The sequence below is a fragment of the Homalodisca vitripennis genome, chromosome 3 (genome assembly GCF_021130785.1).
Source record: "Homalodisca vitripennis isolate AUS2020 chromosome 3, UT_GWSS_2.1, whole genome shotgun sequence".
Classification (NCBI taxonomy): Eukaryota; Metazoa; Arthropoda; class Insecta; order Hemiptera; family Cicadellidae; genus Homalodisca; species Homalodisca vitripennis.
This window is the reverse complement of record NC_060209.1, coordinates 32,564,393-32,589,068: the sequence shown is the minus strand read 5'-3', so window position 1 is coordinate 32,589,068 and position 24,676 is coordinate 32,564,393. Positions and strand designations below refer to the sequence as shown.

Here is a 24,676-nt window from a genome sequence, read left to right as displayed (position 1 = left end):
CATTGATCTTGACCTTCTGATTTTCGATACTTCCAATATTTCTTGGCATGAAATACTATTTTTCTGATGACGTGAATGATTATGGTTTTTCAATTTAATTCCCTAATTCTTCAATTGTTTGATAAACATGCTCCAATAGTCTTAAAACGTGTAACAAAAAAAGCCTGCTCCCTGGATTACTGACTTTATTCGCCATCTGCAAAGACAGAGAGACACCGCTTTCCGCAAGGGCTAAGCGAACAAAGAATCAGCACGATTGGAGCTTATATAAAAAGACTGAGAAATCAGACACAGCAACAAATTAGAAATTCTTAAAATTAGATTTTACTACAATTCTCTTTCTCAGAAACAATCAACTAAAACCCTGTGGACGAAACTGAAAGAGCTGGGAGTGGGGAAAATCTGATGGTGACCAACAAACCCATTTAAATCCAAATATAATCAATAACTTTTTTGCTAACGTCCCCATTGATCTGTCCCGTGCTCGTTGATTATGTCATAGAGCTAGAGGCTTCCCCGCTTGACAGACCTGTTCATCAGTTTTCTTTCACTCCGGTGACTGAGGCTGAGGTGTTCAGGGCGGTCATGAGGATGTCTAGCAATGCAGTCGGGGCCGACAACATTCCAATCAAGTTCATTAAGAGCACTCTGCCAGTCACCCTCCCCATTTATTACTGCAATATTTAATAAATCTTTAATGTCCTCAAACTTTTCCAGATATATGGAAGCGTGCTCAAATCCGTCCCTTAAATAAGTGTTTCTTCCCCTAAAGTTCCATCTGATTTAAGACCTATTAGGTATACTGCCTGCGCTATCCAAGTGTTTAGAAAGAATAGTCCACCAACAATTCTCCCGTTTTATTGACAGTGGCAATATTTTGTCGGTATTTCAATCTGGGTTTCGCCCTCACCACAGTACTGCCACAGCCCTTTTAAAAATCACAGAAGATATAAGACTTGCTATGGACAAGCAAACAAGCTACAATTTTGACTCTATTCGATTTTTTTCCAAGGGCCTTCGACTTGCGTGTATCACCCTCTTTTACTGATCAAAATTGAAGAAGTATGGTTTCTCTGATGGTTGTGTCAGGTGGGTGGGGTCATATCTCTCCGAGCGACAGCAGCGTGTCAGGACTGACAAATGGGTGCTCTGAGTGGAAACCTGTCACCCGAGGGGTGCCTCAGGGTTCTGTACTTGGACCACTTCTTTTTACACTCTACATTAATGACATAACTACTAGCATCCGACACTCAAAGTTCCATCTGTACGCTGACGATTTACAAATTTACCGCCACTTTTCACCTAATGAGATGGGACACTTGTGTACAAGTAATGAACTCTGATATTGATTCAATAGCTTACTGGACTTGCAGACATGGAACTGAAACTTAATGAAACCAAGACTAACTGTATTTTAATAGGCTATCAAAGGCTTATTACTAAAAAATCGACATTAATACTGCTCCAAGACTGATACTGAACAACAAAGAAATAGTTTACAATGAAAAAGTAAAAAACCTGGGAATAACTATCAACAAAAACCTGAGATGGGCTGATCAGGTGTCACTAATTTGTAATAGGGTTTTTGCCTGTATACATAGCCTCAAGCGATTTGCACAATACTTGCCGTTGGATGTTAGAGTGATGTTGGTGAAAAAACTCTAGTTTTACCTCACTTCAATTACTGTGACGTGGTGATCAATGACATGACTGTTGACCTTTCTAGTAAAATTCAGCGTGCACAGAATTATTGTATTCGGTTTATTTTCAACTTACGACGTGATGACCACGTATCTCCTTATTTTGAGCAATTATCCCTATTAAAATCCAAAGAACTTAGAGATCTTCATGTACTTAGTCTGTTGCACGCACTAATCCACAATGGTTGTCCAAGTTATTTGGCCCAAAGTTTCGTTTTTATGTCTGATATTAGTGCACGTAGAACTCGTAGGGGTGCATCTTTATTATCAACTCCAATTCATAGGACAACCTTATATATAATAAATCTTTCACTGTTTCCGCATGTCGATTGTGGAACGCTCTCCCAGACAACATCAGAAATATTGACAAGCGCGATCGCTTTGGGGCGGAGGTTAGGGCCTTTCTGCTGCGGGACTCGGCGGGAGTGGCGGTTGGTGGTTCTTGTGGTCCACACTTGTGGTAACTGTATGTAAGGGGCGTGGATGGGGAATGAAAGCTGATTAGGATAGGATAGTTTTATTTGTTGCCTGTTGTAGAGATTTATGTTAGAGTTTAAAAATGGTTAATTTTAATTATAATTTTATATATATACATTATTATGTTACATCCAATATGTAATTAATTATTAAAGTGATTTAGTTTAAGTGACAGTTACAATGTTGTAATAGGTATGATTATATTTTAATTTGTTTGTTTTGTTTAGAGGTTAAGTGGTAGAGAGGACTTTTAAGTCCTAACTTTCGCCTCTGCAAATAAAGCCATTTTTCATTTCATTTCATTTCACTTCTAACCACTGGTTATGGTTCGGAAATCACTGTAAGTCATTAGCTGTGGTCTTGTCTAAGCAAGTCACTTCCTACCCACAAGTTATGGTTAGGAAAAGGCATTGTGAACTATTAAGAATGTTCATGAAAGCTATACATGTGTGCCTCTCTTTAGTGAACTTAATATCATTATGTACATCATTATGGTTCCAAGCATGTATACGAGGGGGTACCCAAAAAAAAAACGGGAATTGTATTGCTGGTACACATTCCTGCCGCTAGGCGTGTGTCGCGCAACCCATTGCGAGCTCAGTGACCCCAGTTCCGTTGTCCTAGTGCATTCTGTTCGTTCGTAGTGACTGTTTTCGTTAACCCTGTTTTGTTCTTGTTTCGTTTTTTGTCATGGCAAGTTTAAGTGAACAACGTGCAGCTGTGAAATTTTGTTTTTTACTTTGTAAAAATGCTGCAGAAACTATTTTAATGTTGAATACTGCTTACAAAGATGATGCTATGGGGAAAACTCAGGTCTACGAGTGGTTCGCTCGATTTAAAAATGGCGACATGTCTATTGAAGACAAACCTCGTTCTGGACGTCCATCAACCTCTCGAACGGACAAAAATGTTGAGAAAATTCGTGAACTTGTGCTCACCGACCGTCGACAGACAATTGAGGAACTATCAGAGAGTAGTGGGTTAACTTGGAGCTCGGTTCAGCGAATGTTCGCCAGAAAAGACCCGATTTGTGGCAGACTGGAGACTGGTTTCTTCCACCACGACAACGCACCGGCACACACAGCCATCTCAGTTAGGCAGTTTTTAGCAAAAAACGGCATGGTTCCGCTGCCCCACGCACCTTACTCGCCTGACCTCGCTCCATGCGACTTTTTTTTATTTCCACACATTAAAAGAGGCTTGAAAGGTCAACGATTTGACAGCGTTGAAGAGGTTAAGAAAAAAACGAAGCTCGAGCTTGCAGCCATTTCTAAAGATGACTACAAAAAATGTTTTGATCAATGGAAGTACCGTTGGGACAAGTGTATTAGTTGTAATGGAGATTATTTTGAAGGAGATAAGGTCGTATTGTAAAAAAATTTGATAATATATTATTTTTATAAAATAATTCCGGTTTTTTTTTGGGTACCCCCTCGTATATATATACGGTTGTCTTGCAAATGTTCATCACTACCTAATGTTGTACAACAATTCATAGTTATTTACAGCCATACCAAATAGTATTCTTAGTTATTACACCACGAAAAATCATATGCTTGACATACTCTCAGTCAAATTAGAAAAATGTAAAAGCAGCCACACATATTCATGAAAATTAAACTATTAAAGTAGTAGTAATAGAAAACCGGTTGAAACAAAAAGTATTTTACTTTGTACATGAATATTTTGCCTGTGATAATAGTGTTACCAGTTTTTAATTATTTTGTTTTACTTACTTTATTCATAATACATTTCTATATTTTGTTATTTTAATGACGTGGATCTTTTTATGTTAAATTAGCTATAGGTTTTATTGTTATTGTTATAGACTTCTTGGTATTGTTGAATAATTTATATTTATACGTTAAATCTTGATTGTTTTATTATATTGTTGTTATTATTATAATGCAATATAATATTGTCTTCATCCATTGCATAAATTGTATTTAAAGACAATACAATTCATGACTCTGATTAAGCCATTGGACCATTAGGTTTTTGTTAATTAAAGAAATTAGTGTGATACAACTCTCTAGGGTGAAATAAATTGTTCCTTTACAGAATATATGTTGCTCAAAGCTACACTGTAATAATAAAATCCAAAAAAAATGTTGGCTTTATTATTGCTTTTTGATTCACTGCTCATGGATTATGTCATGTATATTATACAGGGTCTCCCATGAAGAAACGGAGAAACTGTCAGGACTTGTTCTTACGGTGAAAATAATGAAAAAAGTTCATATACACATAGGTCCAGAAACGCTTAGTTAGCGAGCTATACAGGGTGAAAGATTTCGCCCAGATTTCAGTGCCACCGTTAAAAGGGAGCCCTATTAAATTATTTTGGGCGTTACCCAGGACGTAAAATTTAATGTATATTATGCAAATTGAACTGAAAAATTGAATAAAATTGGTACCAGACCTCTAGCTGCAGTAATTTTTAAGATATCTGAAGAAATACGCAAAATTCGGTGCCCAAAAACAAGTTTCATTTAGGTTTCAAGTAGATTAACTCTGTTAAATGTGTAACAAACACGTAAAATTCTTTAACAAAACTTGTAAAGAATTAATTTCTTAAGATAATGATGTAAAATAAGCCAATAAAAATTGTACGTAAACCTTAAGAAAATCAATTTTTAATTAAATAAATAACGTATGAAGAATAGACAAAATCGGTTACACTTTTTTTCTTACTGAATGTACATCCTAATATTTGGAGAAAACATGTTAGTTATTGAAAATAATAAATTATGTATAGATTTTATTTATAGAAACATTCTTCTATTTTTTCTAATGAATTACATACTAGTAAAAAAAGTTTAGTGTCATAAAATCTGAAACTTAACAATAATTGCGAATTAATTTACGTTATTCTACAACTTTTGTAACAAAAATATTATTTTCATAGGTTGAACAGCTGTTCAACAATCACAATTATGAACTTTTTTTGAATATTTTATATTGAAGTGTCATACAGATAAGTTAAGTGTAAATATTGATACAGTATAAAAGTTAATATGCCGTTTCAATTTTCTAATGAAGAATATGCCGACATAATGTTCTGTTACGGATATGCTAATGGAAATGCGGAAGCTGCTCGACGTGAATATCAGGAAAGATTTCCTGCAAGGCGGATTCCGAATGTGAAAACCTTTTCTTCAGTGTTTCAGTTTTTAAGAACGAATGGATCATTTCTAACAATTTCGTTTTCGGTTGAACGGCAGGCACATCATCGCGTTAACGATGAACTTCAAGTGATTCAACATATTCATCGTAGCCCGGGTACTAGTACGAGGCGAATTGCGTATCGCACTGGTTTATCGAGAAACAAAGTGTGGCGCATCTTGCGTAAAGAGAGACTTCATCCTTTTCACCTGCAAAAGGTACAACATTTGCTGCCGACAGATTACCCTTTACGGTTAAACTTTTCTCATTGGCTTCTAGACAATGCTGATAGAGTGAATTCAATTTTCTTTACTGATGAAGTAACTTTCACGAGAAACGGGTCCTTCAATTGTAGAAATAGTCATTTATGGAGCGAAGAAAATCCACATGGTACCGTAGAAACCTTTTTCCCACACAGATTTCACATTAATGTTTGGTGTACCGTTATTGATGACAAAATTCTAGGACCATTCGTTTTTGAAGGAAACCTTACAGGAAATATGTACGAACAATTTCTGAAAAATGATTTACCGGCTCTTTTGGAAGATATCCTTTTGCAAAAAAGATTAAAAATGATTTTCCAACACGATGGTGCAAATCCTCATTTTTCTTTAGTAGCTAGAAATCATTTGAATGCTAATTTCTTGAACTGGATTGGGTGTGGTGGACCAATCAACTGGCCACCACGATCGCCTGACTTACCGCCTCTTGACTACTTCTTATGGGGACATATCAAAGCTATGGTGTATAAACGTAAAGTTGATACCAAGGAAGAATTACTCGTTAGAATTTGCAACGCATTTGACAGTATAAGAAACAATCCAGACATAATTCGCAGAGCCACCACAAATATTTTACGTCGAGCAGAGTGCTGTGTGCATTGTGAAGGAGGGAATTTCGAACAGTTACTAAACTAAGGTTAGTTATTTTGTTAGCATTTATTTTTTTTTGCAATAGTAAGTGAAAATAAAAGTTTATAAAAACATGTACGTTCAGCAAGAAAAAAAGTGTAACCGATTTTGTCTATTCTTCGTACGTTATTTATTTAATTAAAAATTGATTTTCTTAAAGTTTACGTATAATTTTTATTGGCTTATTTTACATCATTATCTTAAGAAATTAATTCTTTACAAGTTTTGTTAAAGAATGTTACGTGTTTGTTACACATTTAACAAAGTTAATCTACTTGAAACCTAAATGAAACTTGTTTTTGGACACCGAATTTTGTGTATTTCTTCAGATATCTTAAAAATTACTGCAGCTAGAGGTCTGGTACCAATTTTATTCAATTTTTCAGTTCAATTTGCATAATATACATTAAATTTTACGTCCTGGGTAACGCCCAAAATAATTTAATAGGGCTCCCTTTTAACGGTGGCACTGAAATCTGGGCGAAATCTTTCACCCTGTATAGCTCGCTAACTAAGCGTTTCTGGACCTATGTGTATATGAACTTTTTTCATTATTTTCACCGTAAGAACAAGTCCTGACAGTTTCTCCGTTTCTTCATGGGACACCCAGTATTTAAATGCGTGTTTTATTTTATAACTAGTTTCACATTTAAGCTCTTTTAGAGAGCTTTCTTGAGTTATAGATTTAACTTGTACTTTTTTATTATTAAATATAAATTAGTTGAAAGAATTTTTATTTGATTGGCTTAACATTAGTGAAGCCTATTACTTGGGGTTTGAAAAATGTCATTTCTGACTGTCTGTCCATATATCTTGAGAACCTATAATCTTGAAACTATGCATGTAACTTCATTTCTAAATAAGAAACACCATAATACCTTTGATGGTGGTGGATGTCACTCCAAAGGTATTTGGTTGAGCAATAGCAAACATTTTTATCATGGGTAACCATGATAGTAACAAGATAGCTGTAGAAAAAATTGGGAGCAAACTGAGTACAATCATATGACATTTTAACATGTGATTTAGTAACTCATGAAGCCTAACGAAGTGGGTTATGTATTTTAAATTTCGCAACAACCTCATCAAAGCCTGTTACACAACAAATGGCATGGAATACAACTACTTTGTAATATTAATTAATTTCCCTAAAGTTCACTAGTTTTACACCTTTTTTTACATTTCAGTACGCTCTGATTATAACTTTTGTAATTTAATTTGCGGGGATTCATTTTTTTAAATATTATAATTACATTCCAAATTATAAATATACAATTATAATGATACAACTGGATATAGATTGAATTGTTTTATTATTATATGATTTAATTTAAAAATTACTTATTCTGTACACTTTAATAATATTAATTTATAATTTAAATAAATTTGATATAACAAAATCTACCATTGAGATCCAGTACAATGCACAATAATATCCCACCATAAAATCTACGGCAGGATTACATAGAGGATTAGTCATAGGATAAACAAACACAAACTGACAAAAGCAACACTGACTGACTTGTGATATGAACTAACAACCAAGACAAAACATTAAGAGGAACACTCTAAATAACTGTACTGGTGTCATATCAAACTTGTTATCAATGTGAACATACAAACACTTATGTAAGTACATACAATCACACAAGAGATAAAACGCTGTGACGGCCAGTCAACCACTGCCAAGTGACTGGCACTGGGCTGGCTTGGTGCCATCTCCCCGGCACCGGCACCGTCCACTATATCTCTGTGTCATTGTCTCATCTATACATAGACTCCACATTGCTTTATCCTGACATGGCATTCCATACCAAATTAGCTTAATTCGGTATTTATTCATCAAATTATTCAACTCCCCACCTTAGCAATCAACACTAGATAATATGAAAAACATAATTAAGATGCTCTCAGTCATTGATGTACTCGACAAGAAAGAGCACCAACAGACATTTGCAATATCTTTTTGGTTGTAAGTACAATTTTGAATATTAAAATTTTTATATAAATAACTGGCAGTTAAATGTCATAGTCAATGAAGTGACAATTATATTATTTTTATTATGGTGCTTAATAATGATTAGATAATATTTTATTAGTCCAAGAATATATTTTTCTTCATTTAAATTTATCAAAAATCGAATACTTTTGTCTAGAACTAATAAAAATTTTAAATGAAAAAAAGATACTACAAAATTATACGAATTTATTTGAGAAAATTTGGATGTTTTAATTTTATTCTAGCAATATCCAGCATATCAGTTGTTATATTCTGTTGTGGAACCAGCTATGTTAGTTAATTATAGAACAATATACTTTTATTAGTTATATGTTGAATCCAATTAATACTTATGTATTATAAGTCAATTAAATTAAATGTTAATTTAAACTTTTAGTTTCTATCTTGAGGATTATTACTAAATACTTCTCTTAAGTCATTACAATAAACTATTTCAGGGATATTTACATGGTTTGTTTAAATTTTGTTTTTGAAGATGGAAGGATTATGAAGGAAACAGGATTTTTCTTGAAATTTGCCATTGTTCGGTGATACAAAAATATCAGTAACACTGTGTCACTCATTTTTTGTATCACTGACAAATGTGGCAAATGTCTGGAATAATCCTGTTACCATCATATTAACATATTTAAAAAATTAAAATAGATATTCAGGATTTAAATATTATATTTGTAAGTAAAGGCATTTATGGAGGTAATTTAAATTACACTTTATGGTCATGTCAAATCAAAAGAAAATAATTAATACTATATTAAAACTATTAATATAAAAAGGTATTTGAAATACGTACTTTAATACATTTTACTTCCACCATGACAAAATAAACCCCACAGCAATAATGATAACTGAACTGACATTATCTCTATCACCCACTCTATTTATCATTATCAACACTTCTGATATTCTAGTGTATTGTAATCAGCAGTTAATATTTGTAATATATAAATATATTGTAAAATATATCTATATATATATATATATATATATATATATATATATATATATATATATATATATATATATATTATGTGTGTGTGTACTCTTGCAAGTATGCCGGAGCTATAAAAAGACAGAAAAATCAACGATCATGTTTTAATTTTCAGATACCCAGAACCCTTCATCAGAAACACACTGATTAATAAAAGAAACAAACAGAACTCAAACCAATATTATGTATATGTATTAGATAATAATACTTTTATTGAAAATAATTTTCGTTGAATGTAACCATTAAGTGTACCCATAGCCCATAATAATAATGTAATCTATGGAGAACAAATAAATATTCTTTATTTATTGGCTGAGCAAGGGGCTGGAAAAATTTCATTTCTGTTTGATCCACATGATATCTCAAAAACGAACTGGCCTATAGACTTGAAATTTTACATGAAGCCTCATTTATATAGGAAGATAAATCACTATGAAGATATGCAGAAACTGTGGGAGCTCATTTTAAATGCAAAAATAATATAGGTCTATTCAAACATAGGTCTGGAAATACTTCATGAGAGTTACGGCTAGCAAAAGATTTCGTCTGGATTTCAGCTCAAAGGCATGTTGTACTGTTGTGAATAAAAATTAATTTAACCAAACATCTATTTGCTTTATGTGTACTTTATATACACCGTTTTGTTCGAAATACAATTTTCAATCAATTTTAATAAAAATTTTGTTCTGTTTCTTGGTGAAATAACAAAGTTATTGTTGCTCAAAGATAACAAATTTTTTCACTGTGTTTTTTGCATCTGACACTGGTTTTTTTTTAGAAAACTACTTAAATTACAGTTCTGGGACCAAAATTGTATTCAATTTATCAGGTCAAAAACCTTAAGAAACTATTAAATTCGCCCCTTAATATAACTTACCAGAATTTCGGGAAGAGCTTGTTTTACATGGTGAGCTGAAATCCGGTCACAATCTTTCGCTAGCTGTAAATCACTAACAAAGCATTTCCAAACCCATGTTTATGTACACTTTTTTCATTATTTCACAAGTAGAATGTGCATATCCCACCGTTTCTGCATATCTCCGTGAATCACCCTGTATATTAGCAACACTGCATGATAATATGATAGTGCATGTCACCCCATGGGATTTGGTTGAGCGAAAGTAAACATTTTTAAATTGGTCTTATGGGTAACCAAGATGACAACAAGAAAATAGTAGAATGAATAAATTTGTAAACAAGCTGAGTACAACTGTTTGAGATTTTACCAAGTGACATGTTATAACTCTCGTAGTGGCTAGCGAATCATTTTGAGTCATGTCATCCTCCCTTCTATAATGTATTCAACCATCAAATGGGGCTTTAATCCCGACAAAAATGATTTCTATGTGTTCCCGATGAAGTATACTAGTCCATACCCACAAAGTATTAAAATTTCTGGAAGACCTCATCACTTGACTTCAGCAATTTATATGTATGTGGTATATAATAGTGTATTATTTTGTATTATATTTTATATTCATTTTTTTATTTATATCCAGTCCATTATTTCTTCAGGCGTGAGCAACTCGAGTCTGCGCACAGGCATCATAGCCCATGCAGGCTCATTTCCGAGGACAATGTTTTATACATGATGTTATTTTTATGATGTTTATTCAAATTATTATTGTTGCGTGTATGGGACCTTACGCAACATAAAGATAGAACTAACTAAGATAAACTTCACTACACCAGCAGAATTAACCTCGGATTAACCGGCAACAGTTAGGGCTCATGAGCACATCGTCAATCACTCAAAAAATCGGCAACATCAACACACACACGTCCTCGATCTTCATTCACAGTTTCAAGGATACGATGTTTGGGATTAATCAAGTCCTTATTCAAGGAGCTGTAAAATCATTACCTGATTTCATAAGTTCTTATAGACAAAAACATTGTTTTTGAGATATTCCCAGTTGTACAGGCTTATTCCTGGTTTTCCCGGTCTGGCAGATCACCCAGTGTACGATGTATGTCTGCCAATCTGACTGCAGGACATATCGAGAATGAAATTACCTGTATAGGCTTAAAAGATTGCACCTAACCTTAACAAAGTCCGTTATGTGACACATGGTGTGGCATACTCCTACCTTGTTACTAGATCAGTAGGTGTAAATACCCATTGGATTAGATCTTAATATGTTTCATAGTCATAATAATCATTTACATGCATAGAGATGTCATGAACACACCTGTGTTAGTCATTAGACTAAACATTAAACGGGTTTGTCAGGTTCTCTAACAGTAATAACAACGGACAACATTAACAGTAGCTACAGCCATGCATAGATCCACTTAGAACATTTGATACAGCAAAATGAAAAACACTTGAAGGTCCTGTAATACAGTAACACAAACTAAAAGAATTAATCAGTGGAATCGTCATCGCAGATGGAGGAGGGAAGTGAAAAGATTCTACAAAACTTTTGTACAACTCAAAATTACAATAACATTTTAATCTATTAGGATTATTTATTATGGTACATATTTATGAATAAAGTAAGCATATTATTTAACAAATAGAAATTTAAAATGTTATTTTTTTTATTTTCTGACAAATATTGTTCTTAAAGTTTTATAGTGTTTCCAGGCAATTGTTCTCTAGCAATATCAGAAAGAGAGTAATAACTAACTTACCGAGATCGCACATAGATTCAGACACCAGTCCGCTGTCACAGAGGAATGTTCGCTCCTCCATTTCAACAGGCCGCCGCTTCAAGTCTGGGTACTTTCGTTTAAAACTCTTGACACCTAGATAGGTGGAGATCTGTTCCTGGATCATGTACAGCTCTCCTCCCTGCAGAGGCCACTGGTACTCTGCGATTTGGTCCACCGTAAACTCTTTCCTAGAAACAGTTTTAGTTTCTCAGAAAAAACTCAATATTTTCTTCTTTTCTCAGTTAATGAATCTGACTCATTAAAGTAAAACAAAAGAAATTTATTTTCATATTCTTACCCTTCTGGGTCACCAACTTCCATTCTATTCTTTTTGATTCCACTTCCAAGAGGGTCATCAATTCCTTCACCTGTAATGTAAATCCACATTAATTTTTTTTTATTCTGTTAAAATAATGTGACAAAAATGTAAGTAATGAGACAATTTAGTAAAAGTTTAAATTAGAAAAAATATCATTTTAACTTGAACGGACATTAAAAAGGTGTATTAAAATACCTACCATTAGGGTCAGTTGCGCTCATCCTTGTATCTTCCTCAAACGGGTTGGGTGGTGGTGCCAACTTCAAAGCTTCTAGAGCTGCAAGTTTCTTTGCTTCTCTTCTTATCCTATCTTTTTCACGTTTTATTCTTTTGATTTCTGCTTTGCTTTTAGGTCTAGGTTTGACAGGCTTTGGAGGGGGTTCAGGTTCAGATTTAACTTCCACTACTTGCTCTGGTTCTTCAGGTGAAACCGGTTGGTCAACATCCATTGTATCACCATCTTCACTTTCTTTTAAGGATTCTTTTAAACTATTATCTTCAGTAGTTAAGTTTTCAGTTTCACTTTGATCTTGTGAACTTCCTTGCTGATTACTTTCGTTTATTGAATCTTCTGTAGATTTCCTTTTTATATTTTCAAAGGTGTGTTCAGTATTTTCCTCATCTAACTTTCTTTTGAGAGATTCTTTACCTACACCATGGAAAGAATCAGATGTTCCATCTGTAGATATTTTTCTAAAACTTACATCTTCGCTACTGACTTTTACTTTCTTATCGGGTGTATTACCTTTTTGTAGCGGAATAAGTTCAGGAGGACCTTTCTTTTCCCTCCCTTCCCCCTTTTCAGGAGTCTTTTTCTTTCCTTCTTTTCCTGGAAATTTAAGTTCTGCTTGGTAAGCTGCTTCAATCTTTTCTTTCATCTCTCTAACTTGGGCATCAATATCACTATCTCTATTCTTGTCATCGCCAGAATCTGATTTTCTAGCTCTTTTTTCAATTCCTTCTCTTTTTCCTTCAATACTCTTCCTTAATAATGCAATTGTTTTTTCTGTAATCTGTGATCCGGAATGCTCTGGTATTCTAGGTCCAATTTCTGAATCTATGTTGTCCAATGTTATATGCTCATCAACATCCTGATAAGACAAAGCTTCCATTTCTTCCAACATTCTTTTAATTCCTCTGCTACCTCTTGGTCGGCCACGAGGACCTGAAACAGAATATAATAAATATTGTGTTAATTAAATTAAGTATTTGCTTTAAAAAATATTTTCTGGTAAGGCACTAAAGAGTGAAAAAACTAATTGGTGTCGTTCAACTTGTAATATTATTGTACACAGTATACCAGACATTGTTAGTGATTTTATAAAATTTCTAAAACCATGATGATATTGTTTAAACCTCACACACTATAATTATAAAAAATTCAAGAAAATTATATTTATTTTTAAGAAATTTGTCTGTTTTTTAATTAATTTCTATCAGAAATATTTTTAGGACAAAAAAATATGAAAAAAAAGTTTAAATATTGTTACATTGTATAAGATTTATTTTTAATAATGTTCTATCGTTTTGTTTAATACAATAATATTGGCACAAAATGAAAGAACAGTCATTAATGCAAACAAAATAAATGGTTATAAATGCTTGTTGTATGCAACATATTTATATATAAATGACAATACACTCACATTTACACAATAAACTAAAATAACTCCTAATAAAAACTCAACAACAAATACTAACACAAATAAACAAAACTCACTAAATCAACTTTTCCACATAAAATTATCACTAACCCAAATAACCTAGGGAACAGTATGAAATATCTAAATCGAGATTTTATACTGAAGCCTTAATCGTATTGATTTATCCTCTGGCTTCATACTCAATATGTTACAAATTTGAATATATTTTTACGGCTGTTAGAAAATTGTTCATTACTCATAAGGCCTAACTCAGACAATTATGTACTTTATTTCATATAGTATGTTTTTGCAACTCTTGGGTTGGTTACATGATTTTAGAAATTTTTGTATTACTGAACAGAATGTTCTTCAAAACTAATACATGATTGGGGTACTTTAATTGTGAGCCTGGACGTGGTAAGATAAAATTTCTATGGTGTTAAATTATTGTTATTGTAAACTATTGCTCATATAAAAATTTATTTAAATCAGCACTGAACTTAACCCTGGAACTGCTGGTAATATTTTCTAAAATGTCAAGAGATTTTCTCAGCAATTTCAAGTTATTTTTCAAAAATTTACTAAAATATGAGTTATTTGGTATAAAAATAGTTTATATATTCTTTTCAGCTAAAGACACAGATTCCAATGGTTTTTGTCTCATACCAAAAAAGTGCAAAAATATTTGGTTAAAAAACTTAATACTGTATATAATTTTATTCGAAAATTCTCTTCTAAGTTTTTAGTTAACACTCAAGGGCATGAAAAATCTGAAAATCAAAGAATAAAATTAGCCAAAATGTAGTACATATTATGTACTTATGGGACTCGTAATAAATTAAGAGCATACTACTCTTTATACAAATGATAAAATATTTTTTCATTGTACATTGCTAAGCAACAAAAGAGAATAATTTTAAGCACACGAAAAAATAATTCAAAAAGGAAAGATGAAGTTGGATGCAATTTCTCTCTCCCACAATTGGCGTCCAGTCAGTTTGCAGTTCTAGCCGTCTTAGTTGAATTTAGAAGTTTATTGTTACACGAGTTTTATCCCTTGTGAAGCGCGGTAAGTTTTTTTTTTTTAGATAATATAGTACTAAGGATATATCCTTTATAGCTAAGGTTACATATATAGTTATTTTCTAATAGGGTATTTTTCACATTTTTTTATTTTACATTAACTCTAAGGTATACAAAAACCTACTGTTTACAATTTTTGTACAACTTACGCATATTTTACAAAACATATTGCAAAAATTCCATTTTTTTTCAACTGAAAACTAAGCACATATTCTTTTCCTGATTAGTATTCCAAACATTTTGGTACTTGGCATTTTCTTATAAGCTTTTTTTACTGCAGAAAAGTGGTGAAAGTAAAAATGTTGGTTGAAAGATTCTTCCTGGTTCTCATTCTTCTCATGACAACATATAGTCCAACAAAACATTATAAATTATAGTAACTATTTCTAAAACTACATTTCATGAGAAAAAATATTATGTGCTAAATGTATATATTAAACAGGTGTACTATTTTTTATGGATTGTTTTAAAAAAAAGGCTTGCAACATGCACAAAAACCAGAGTAGTCTTTCTAAGAGATTTAGCATGGCTTCAATTTTAGGGTAAAAAAACCAATTGAAAAATATACATTAACTTTAAAAATTATGTTATTACTGACATTTGACATACACAGCACATTTTAACAATTTGTATACATTGTAATCTAGTTTTCTATAATAACATAAAAAAATCTAGTGGTTAATTGGTTAATTTCACTTACACTCCAACAAAACTATCCAATAATTCACATTTTAATCCTAAAAGAATCAATCTATAACTACTGTACTTAACTATAATTTTTGGAGAGATGCTTTTTAAACGTTTTGTTTGACTTCTGCCAAATGTGTTTAGACGTAAAACACTCAATAAAAATTGTTAGAACAAATTACATCTTTTTTTGACTTTAATATAATGTATAATTTTCAAATAAAGGGTTCAAAAACATATTCAAACTATATAAGATCTACGGTTATGGTGCACATACATGCCAAATTTTAGTAAAATCAACCCTTGTTTATATTTATGTTTAATACTTAAGCAAATACAACATTTTTAAAGGATCGCAGAATTCTGGACATCTACCATCATTATATGTTACAAAAAATTAAATGAAATGTTTCAAGAACTGTTATTTGTTTGCTTCTTCAGTCGTCGAACCCTAAAAAAGTTATGTTACGCATCTTCAAAATTTACTAATAAAAAAACCTTTAGCGATAAATAGGTACTTAAAAAACAACAATAATCTTTTATGTCAAAAACATATGCAACGCCAAAAAGAGTAGAAACACTGACAAATTCCCACTACAAACACATATTGCACATGTAGCAGCTAAAATGAGATAGAAAGTTACATCATGGCACGGTGTGGCCAACCTAGACAAAAATAAGCCTAAGACTAGCATGGGTAAGGGTTTAGTTGTTACCAGACTTATTACTCTTTCTTATCATTAATTTCAAGTTCACTGCATGTTATGAATTTTAGTGCACAAGGTTTCTTCAATTTTTATTAACGTGATTAGATTTTAAATGTATTGTTTGCTTAAGTTACCGTACTTAAATACTTAATTGGTTTGGTGTACCAATTAATTCTCTTCACGATTTATTTTGTTGGCTCCATCAAAAATAATCATGTCTTGCCTATGTATTCTCAACAAAGAGGGGATTTTATACTATAAACAGAGTTTTTAGAGCTCTAAAACCAATTATCTGTTCAGTTTTTATGAAACATGTCCATACAGTACTTTTTATGTACTCTTCAAGTTTTCACCGATAATCTTTACACATCTATGTATAACGTGCCATTGTGTTGGATTGATGGACATTTGGAGAAAAACAAAGCCACCAAATTCCTATGAATGTAACATGGATCAAGGTCATAATAGAACAACCATGTTTAAAGCACTTGCTCCAGACTTAAGGCATTTATGACCTGCACAATCTAGCAAGACATTGTTCCCCAAAACATTTAGAATAGCTTATTTCAGTATTATTTAGCCACATTTTACTTCGGAATATGTCTCTAGGACAGTTCTGCAAGAAACAGAAGTGAGTCTTTCTGATTCAAAAGCAGCGATTGCAACATTAAACAGAAAAGTGAGATATGCTGAGAGGAGCCTTCAGGGAGTTTGGGTTACTAACTTTTCCTTGTCTCTTTGTCTCTGAAATGGTTGTTTTCAGTTGATCAAAAGAGTACTTTGAATCAAGGCAGGAGAGTCTATCAGCAGGAGACAAAGGTCAGGGACAACTGTTGTTTTGGACTTTACCTCCTTAGTTAGCCAAAACGAGGAGAAATGGCAGAAGATGTGTGGTATTAATTTTTCCATAGAGAAGACAAGGCATCACTCACCAAATTCTCAGCCTTATTGCTCAAATTCTTTTCGAAAAATATTGGGGAAAATGGAAAATAAAGGAGGATTTAATGCTATTCCCTCAACTTAGAAGTAAATTCATTCTCTAAATCGAGTTCTATTGAGTTCACAATTCTAATAAATCCATGGTTACAGGAACAAAATATTTGTTTCTTCCATTTCATTGTTGATCTTATTAATATCAGTTTTTCGTTACTGAGAAAGTCCTCGGAGCTTGGGATGAACTAGCCATTTTTTTTCCAAATAAGAAAAAGTGGTCAGTATGACTAAATAGAACTGTAGATAATTCCCTACAATGCAAATTCTGGGACATAATCTTCAACCACAGGTTTATGGATTTTTTATGGATATAAAAGTAAAGGACTTTGGAATGGTGAACAGGTAAGTCAAATCTGAATTTATTTGAAAAATTTTGTTTAGTTTTTTGAAGAGTATTGTTTCTTTTATACACAAATGCATATGTTGGATACAAGTTCAGCTTAGTATATTTGTCAGAATTTAAAGATTTTGTGGTTATCTTTTTATATATTACAGTGTCTAACATAACTGCACCTAGTGTTTTTTTTATCTGATGGTAAGATTTTTACTGTATAATATTTCTCATGGACAATTTCTCCGTGGTAAAATTGAGTTTTGTTGGAAAAATTACAGAAATCCAGCCTTGCATCTAAGCTCTGGCCTTAGCATAAATGGGAAACAATTAAATCAATAATAATAGTTACAGAAATCTTACAGATTTATAGGCCATAAATACATTCTATAGACATTACACCACTTTTAGCATAAACTGACTTGATCATAAAAAAATTCTGAGAGCTTTGACATAAACTTTTTGATCAAACAGCTTCCACATTAAAGTTTTTGACGTGCCAGTTTCTGAAACAATTAGAATTATTGAAGCTCGTTTCAAATTAAAGCATATATTAACTTTTCTACAAGTACAAATATTAGTTAGTTCTGACTTTGCAGAACGTCATTTCACAATTTGCTTAAAATAATAGTAATGATCCCGAATTTCACTTTTAATATTAATGTTTTTATACTATGAATACTCCTTTGTATAAAGTTTTTATATCTTCTTTATAGTTTAATTTCAGTATATTATGAATTTTGTACAAAAGCTTTTACCAGAAAACAAAGCTGTAATTTATAACAAATTACAAGAGAGTGAAACAAGGCACAAAATGTCACAGTGATTTTTCTGCTACAGCTAGCGCTTGTACTCTGGAACGAAAGAGTATCCATCTAACTGCTGCAAACTCATGACAATCTTGAAATAATTTTTAATGTAAAAAATATAAGCTTATTCTAACCTTCAATGACCTAGAAGCTTCTTCCCCAAATAAACAACTATCAATAGAAAATGGGGTCTCCTTCATTGTCATCATCTTTAACAGTTATAAGGAAAAATAGTCCTGGTTTCAGTTCAAATCAAATCTTAAATTAACCTTGGTTGGATGGCAACCACCAAACTCTAAAATTGTCTTTAAAAAATAACAAACTAGATTTTCACATAGTAACACAAAAAAGTTTTAAAAGCCATTAAAGTTTATTAAAACCTACAGCATAATCTGGTATTGATTAAATATCTGCACAAATGACAAAAAAACTGCAGAGAACTTTCTGCTTTGCACACATACATAATAAATAAATCTTAAAATTGTACTAGTACACCTGCTTATCAGTTAAAAAAAAATGGATTCTTGAAAAACAGACAAACTGCAACAGCTTTGATACAGTTGGTCAAACACATCATAGACCAACTAACTCGAAGAAAGTTGTATTGTTATCAGCCTTTTACTAGATTTCAGCAAGGCCTTTTATTGCCTTAGGTGGAAACATGTATTTGACAAGTTACAAATTATAGGTATCACAGGAAAATCATCAGAATGGTTCAAAAGCTACCTCTAAGCAATAGAAAACAATTGGTGGAGCTACACAACAATTCTGGTAAAACAACAAAGGCATTCTGTTCTGAACTTTTCTCAACATAAAATGCGGAATTGCACTGGCGTCTATTTTAGGATTACCCCTGTTTCCTTTTATTGACCAATGATCTGCCAACCCACTTGAAAAGTATTTGCCTATCTTCCGTGTACACTGACATCACCCTTGCAGAGAAAAAAATGAATCAGCTGTCATCTACTACTCAAGAAGCATTTTCTTCGACCTAGTAATACTGTTGTTCCAATAATCTTACCCTGAACAAATCCAAAATAATAAAAGTCTTCAATACTTAAACAGTCAAGAAAACCACTACAAGGCCACTTGGCCTGGAATTCAAGAATGACACAAAACATCTTGGCATCACGATTGACAGTGATCCACAGAATAAAATAAGTGACCAACTTAGAAACAGCAAGAACTGCTGTACTTTTCATTAGTGGAATCCTATGTGAGACATGGAGATATGGGAGTAACTGTTTCTACAAATCTAGAAAAAGCTCCTATACTTCTAAAAAGAGCAGTCAGACGTTTAGCAGCCCTCGAGTACCAAGACAGTTTGCCGAAAAGCCTGTATTGAGCTCAATATTCTTACAGTAATAACAATCTATATACGAGAAACTATACTCTATACATGTCTCGTCCACAACTATAACACGAGTAATTCTACAGCCTATGCTCTTCCACCATACCATCTGAAATTTTCAGCAAAAAACCTATATATGATAGAACAAGGTTCTTCAACCGAATACAAATGCCATGAAGAACTCCAACCCTTGACAGCTGGAGAGGTGACTAACAACTTGACTGCTGGAAAGACCCATTGACTTCATGAAAGAATTTCTGAAATGGAAAGACTTCCCTAACTACACTTGATGCTAGTTATACATGACCTAATGGACATAACATTTGCTCTGAATTATTCCTTCCTGTCTCTATTTAAAAGTCTGTAACAATACTAATCTTAAGATTACGTAAATAAATATACTGTCATTTTCAACCCAAACAAAAAGACAAACACAAAATATAACATTGATTGTTACTAAAAAAATTGATGTAACAAATTGTAGCAATTGGTATACAGATTTGGCTGAAATTGTGAGACAGGCATACAAAATCAAAACTAGATAATGTTATATTATTAAGAAAAATGTCAACAATGTATAAACAAGAAAATAATCAGCATTTAAATAGGTTTTTACTTGTATCTTTAGACTCAAAAAAATTGCACAAAATTGTTTTTGTATTGACGGTTTAAAAGGTATAAAAAAACTCTATTTAAATACTGATTATTGCAACCCAGGGGATAAAACATGAATCTTTAAGATAATAACATTACTAATCGGAACAAATCTATACCAAACTCACCTCCTCGTTCTGATGTTCTCAAGAGGCCTGATCCCCGGGATCTTCTAGATCTTCCGATTGGCCTCCCTCTAGCAGATCTCAAAATTGTTTGTGGTTGAACTTGTTCTGGGAATACTGTAGGGGGAGTGGGATCCATAAACGTGTCTTCTGAAAGATCAAACAAAGGAACTGGGAACATAGTTGAAGAGCATTCTTGTTCTTCAGATGGTATGATTGACACTGGTGATTGTAAGTGCTGTATATGCTGCTGCAAAGTTTGATGTTGAAGACTTGCAGCAAGAATATCTTTTGCTGATAATCCAGAAGGTATTGACTGACCCACTGAATGTCCAATTTCAGGAGGAGTTATAATTTTTCGAGGTCTTCCACGTTTCTTTTGTAACACTGGCTCAGTTTCCTGTTTGACTAGTCCTAAATCATAAGTTAACTGTTGTGTAGGTTGTACTTTCTCAGGAGATGGACTAAAGCCAACAAACTGAATGTCTTCTGAATCATCAGACTGATTTAGAGGAGCTTGTGTTAACAAACCCTGTAATTTACTCATTCCAGAACTTGCTGGCTCAACTGTGACTTCTCCTAGCTTGATTTTTTTCTCTGGACTTTCTTGGTCAGGCTTTTCTTTTCTTTTTGAATTTTCAGGAGACGGTTTCCCTTCAACCGGAACAATATCTATTTCTCCTAATTTTTGAATGGCTTTCCAAGTTTCACTTTTTTCCTGTTTGATTTCGGGATGACCTCCAGCTTTTGACAGTTTCAGAGTAATTTTGCTAAGTTTTTGGTCTTGAGTTTCAGCAGGAGCAATAGGAGTTATTGTCAAGCCTGTATCTTTAATAAGGTATCCAACTTTTCCTGAGAGATCTGCTTTAGTGTTACTTGAACTTGGTGAAGCGTCCCTTGTATTTGGGGAAACTGCTGAATCTTTTGGAACAATTTTAGTTGAGTCTTTATTAATCTTGAGTGTATAGCCTAATGTTTTGGTTTGAGGTGATAAAGGAGATAATACTTTCTTAGGAGAAAGTGATGATGATCTTACAATAACTGGATTTTCTTCTTTAGATAACTTCAAAGTTATAGGTTCAAGTTTATCTTGACCTAATTGTTTCAACATTTTCTTTGGTGAAAATTGTGGGGATTGCTTAGTGTCTATATCTTTAGGAGATTTTTGACTAACAATCGGTGATTGTTTAGAAACTTCTGGTTTACTAGAAGAAATTTTTATTTGCAATTCTTTAGTCGGACTAAGAGATTTCTTTACTCGTTTATCCCCACTTTTCTCTTGGATAACAACTTTTTTGGAAAAACTCTCTGGAGAAGATTTGGTGGTTTTTGCTTTCTCTTCTGCAGCTAATGCTGCAGCAGCTGCTGCTTGTCTTTGCTTCTGTCTAGCAGACACTCGAACTGGTGCTGGAACTTCTTTAACTGCAGGTGATTTAGTTACTTTTGTTGGAGGTTCTGAATCCTGAGGGGGTAATTTATTAGTATCTTGAGATAAAAGTTCATTAGAACTATTTAACATATCAATTGTTTTTGCTTCTTTTTTAGGGGGTGAAACTTCTTGTGACTCTTCATAATCATCTGGAACACTTGTTTTCTTCTGTCTTTTTCGTGACTGCTTGGAAATAGTTGAGTTATTATCATCTATATTAATTTCAGGTATTTCATCACTTCCAGATGTCTGTTTACAGCTTGTATTATCATCCATAGCTGTTAATGGCAATTTATCACTTAATATTTGATTTTGTTCGTTAATGTTACCCGTGACATTATTTGTAGAATCATCTACTTTTTCCTCTTCAATACAAGTTTCTGTTTTCGGTATTTCTTCAATTTCTTCGGGTGATTTTACTTCAGGTTCATTCAAAACAGACGAGTTATCACCATAATTAGTGTCAAGTGCATCACCACTATCCGATGTTGTCTGTTTATTGTTTATATTACCATCTACAGCAAACGTTGTCAATTTATCAGGTAACACCTTATTTTGTTCATTAATGACATCAGTAACATTATTTGTATTATCAGCAACTATTTCCTCCTCAACTAAGGTCTCTGTCTTTGTTATTATTACCCCCATATCTTCTACTGGTTTCACTTCTGGTTTATTTTCAATTAGTGAATTAGATGAGTTATTATCCCCACTACTGATGACAGCTGCTTCATCACTTCTGAGTATTGTCTGTTCATTGTTTTTAATATCATCCACAACTGTAATTGGCACTTTATCAGGTAATTCTTTATTTTGTTCTTCAATGTTATCAATGACATTTATTGAACAATCAGAAACTTTTTCTTCATTAGTTGTTATATCTGCATGAGATAATACTTTAATTTCTTCTACTGCTTGTAATTCTGGTTTAGTCTCAATTTCTGAAATAGATGATTCATTGTCTCCACTATTGATAACAGGTACTTGATCATTTTTGGGTTTTATCTGTTTATTACTTTTAACATCATCTTCAACTGTAATTGGCAATTTATCAGGGAGTATTATTTTATTTATTCCAATAGTATCACAAGTATCATTATTTTTTGTAGCATTAGAAGAGTTTTTCTCTTCTATTAGGGTGTCTGTCATAAGGTTTACCTCAATTTCTTCCATTGAGTTTACTTCTCGTTCATTCACAACCGAAGAAGTAGATATATTTGCTTTATTGTTAATGAGAGATGCTTCATCACTCCCAGGTATTCTTTGTTTATTGATTTTAATATCACCTTCAACTGTAATCTGCAATTTATCGGGTAATATTTTACTTTGTTCATTGATGTCACTAATTACATTATTTATAATGTCAGTACTTTTTCCGTCTTCAATAGGGGTCTCCACATTTGGCAATTCCTCGATTCTTTCAAATTGTTTTACTTCTGGTTTATTCTCAATTGATGAACTGGTGGATATATTACCCCCAGCATTGTTAATAGGGGCTTCATTACTCTCAGTTGTTGTCTGTTTATTACTATTGTTATCATCCACAGTTATTAATGGCAATTTGTTACTTGATATTTTATTTTGTTCACTAATGTTACCAGTAACATGTGTGGTACCACCAGTTTTTTTTTCTTTGACATCAGTTTTTATTTTTGGCAGTTCCTCAATTTCTTCTAGTGATTGTACTTCAAGTTCGTTAAAAACTGACAAAATGGATGACGAATTATTACCAGCATTGATGTTAACTGTTTCACCACTTTCGGTTGTTGTCTGTTTACTGCTTTTATCCACAACAATTGGAAATTTATCAGGTAACACATTATTTTGTTCAATAATGTCATCAGTAACATTATTTGTAGTATCAGCAGCTTTTTCCTCTTCAAGTAAGGTCTTGGTCTCCAGTATTACCCTACTTTCTTCTATTTCTTTCACTTCTGGTTTATTCTCAATTGAAGTGCATGAGTTATTATCTTCACTCTCGATGACAGCTGCTGCTTCATCACTTCTGGTCGTTGTCTGTTCACTCTTTTTAATTTCATTCAAAACTGAAATTGGTACGTTATCTGGTAATTCTTTATTTTGTTCATAAATGTTATCAGTATCAGCAACTTTTTCTTCATCAATAGGAGTTTCTATCAAAGAAATTTCCCCAATTTCTTCCCCTGGTGTTACTTTTGCATCATGCATACATGATTTATTTGATGGAGGTATGTCACTGTTTTCAGTAAATTCATTATTTTCATTAATAGTTAAGGTCTCTTTAAGATTGTTGTCCAATTGTGAATCAGAAGTATCAATAATTGAAGGCATAGGCATTTCCAAGGACATACCTAATACGTGTTGCTCGACATCTGGTTTTAATTTTTGTTCTTGATTTTCTACTAACGGCAAGGTCTCATTGATATCAACTATACAAGAATTACTATTATCTTTACTGACCTCTTCAGTCAGTTTATCATCATTTGTCCCAAGGCTTTTTTTGAAAACTACAGTGGGTGTGTTCAATTGTTTATTTGAGCTGTCAATATTCTTTAATGCAACCTCAAGGATAGTTTCAGATTTTTCAAATTTGGATTCTTGGACTAATTCGACTTCACATTCTTTTACAGAATCAATATAAGGATGA

General features: G+C 32.8%; 1 protein-coding gene across 1 annotated transcript in view; it reads right to left on the bottom strand.

The window, feature by feature from the left end:
• Positions 1 to 24,659, bottom strand: part of LOC124358137 (titin) — a 44,106-nt gene extending 19,447 nt beyond the window's left edge. Inside the window, 4 exon segments of the mRNA XM_046810430.1 lie at positions 11,899 to 12,107; positions 12,218 to 12,287; positions 12,438 to 13,403; positions 20,625 to 24,659. Of these exon segments, the coding sequence (XP_046666386.1) occupies positions 11,899 to 12,107; positions 12,218 to 12,287; positions 12,438 to 13,403; positions 20,625 to 24,378 (4,999 nt within the window). The 5' untranslated portion in view covers positions 24,379 to 24,659.
• Positions 24,660 to 24,676: the final 17 nt, after the last annotated feature.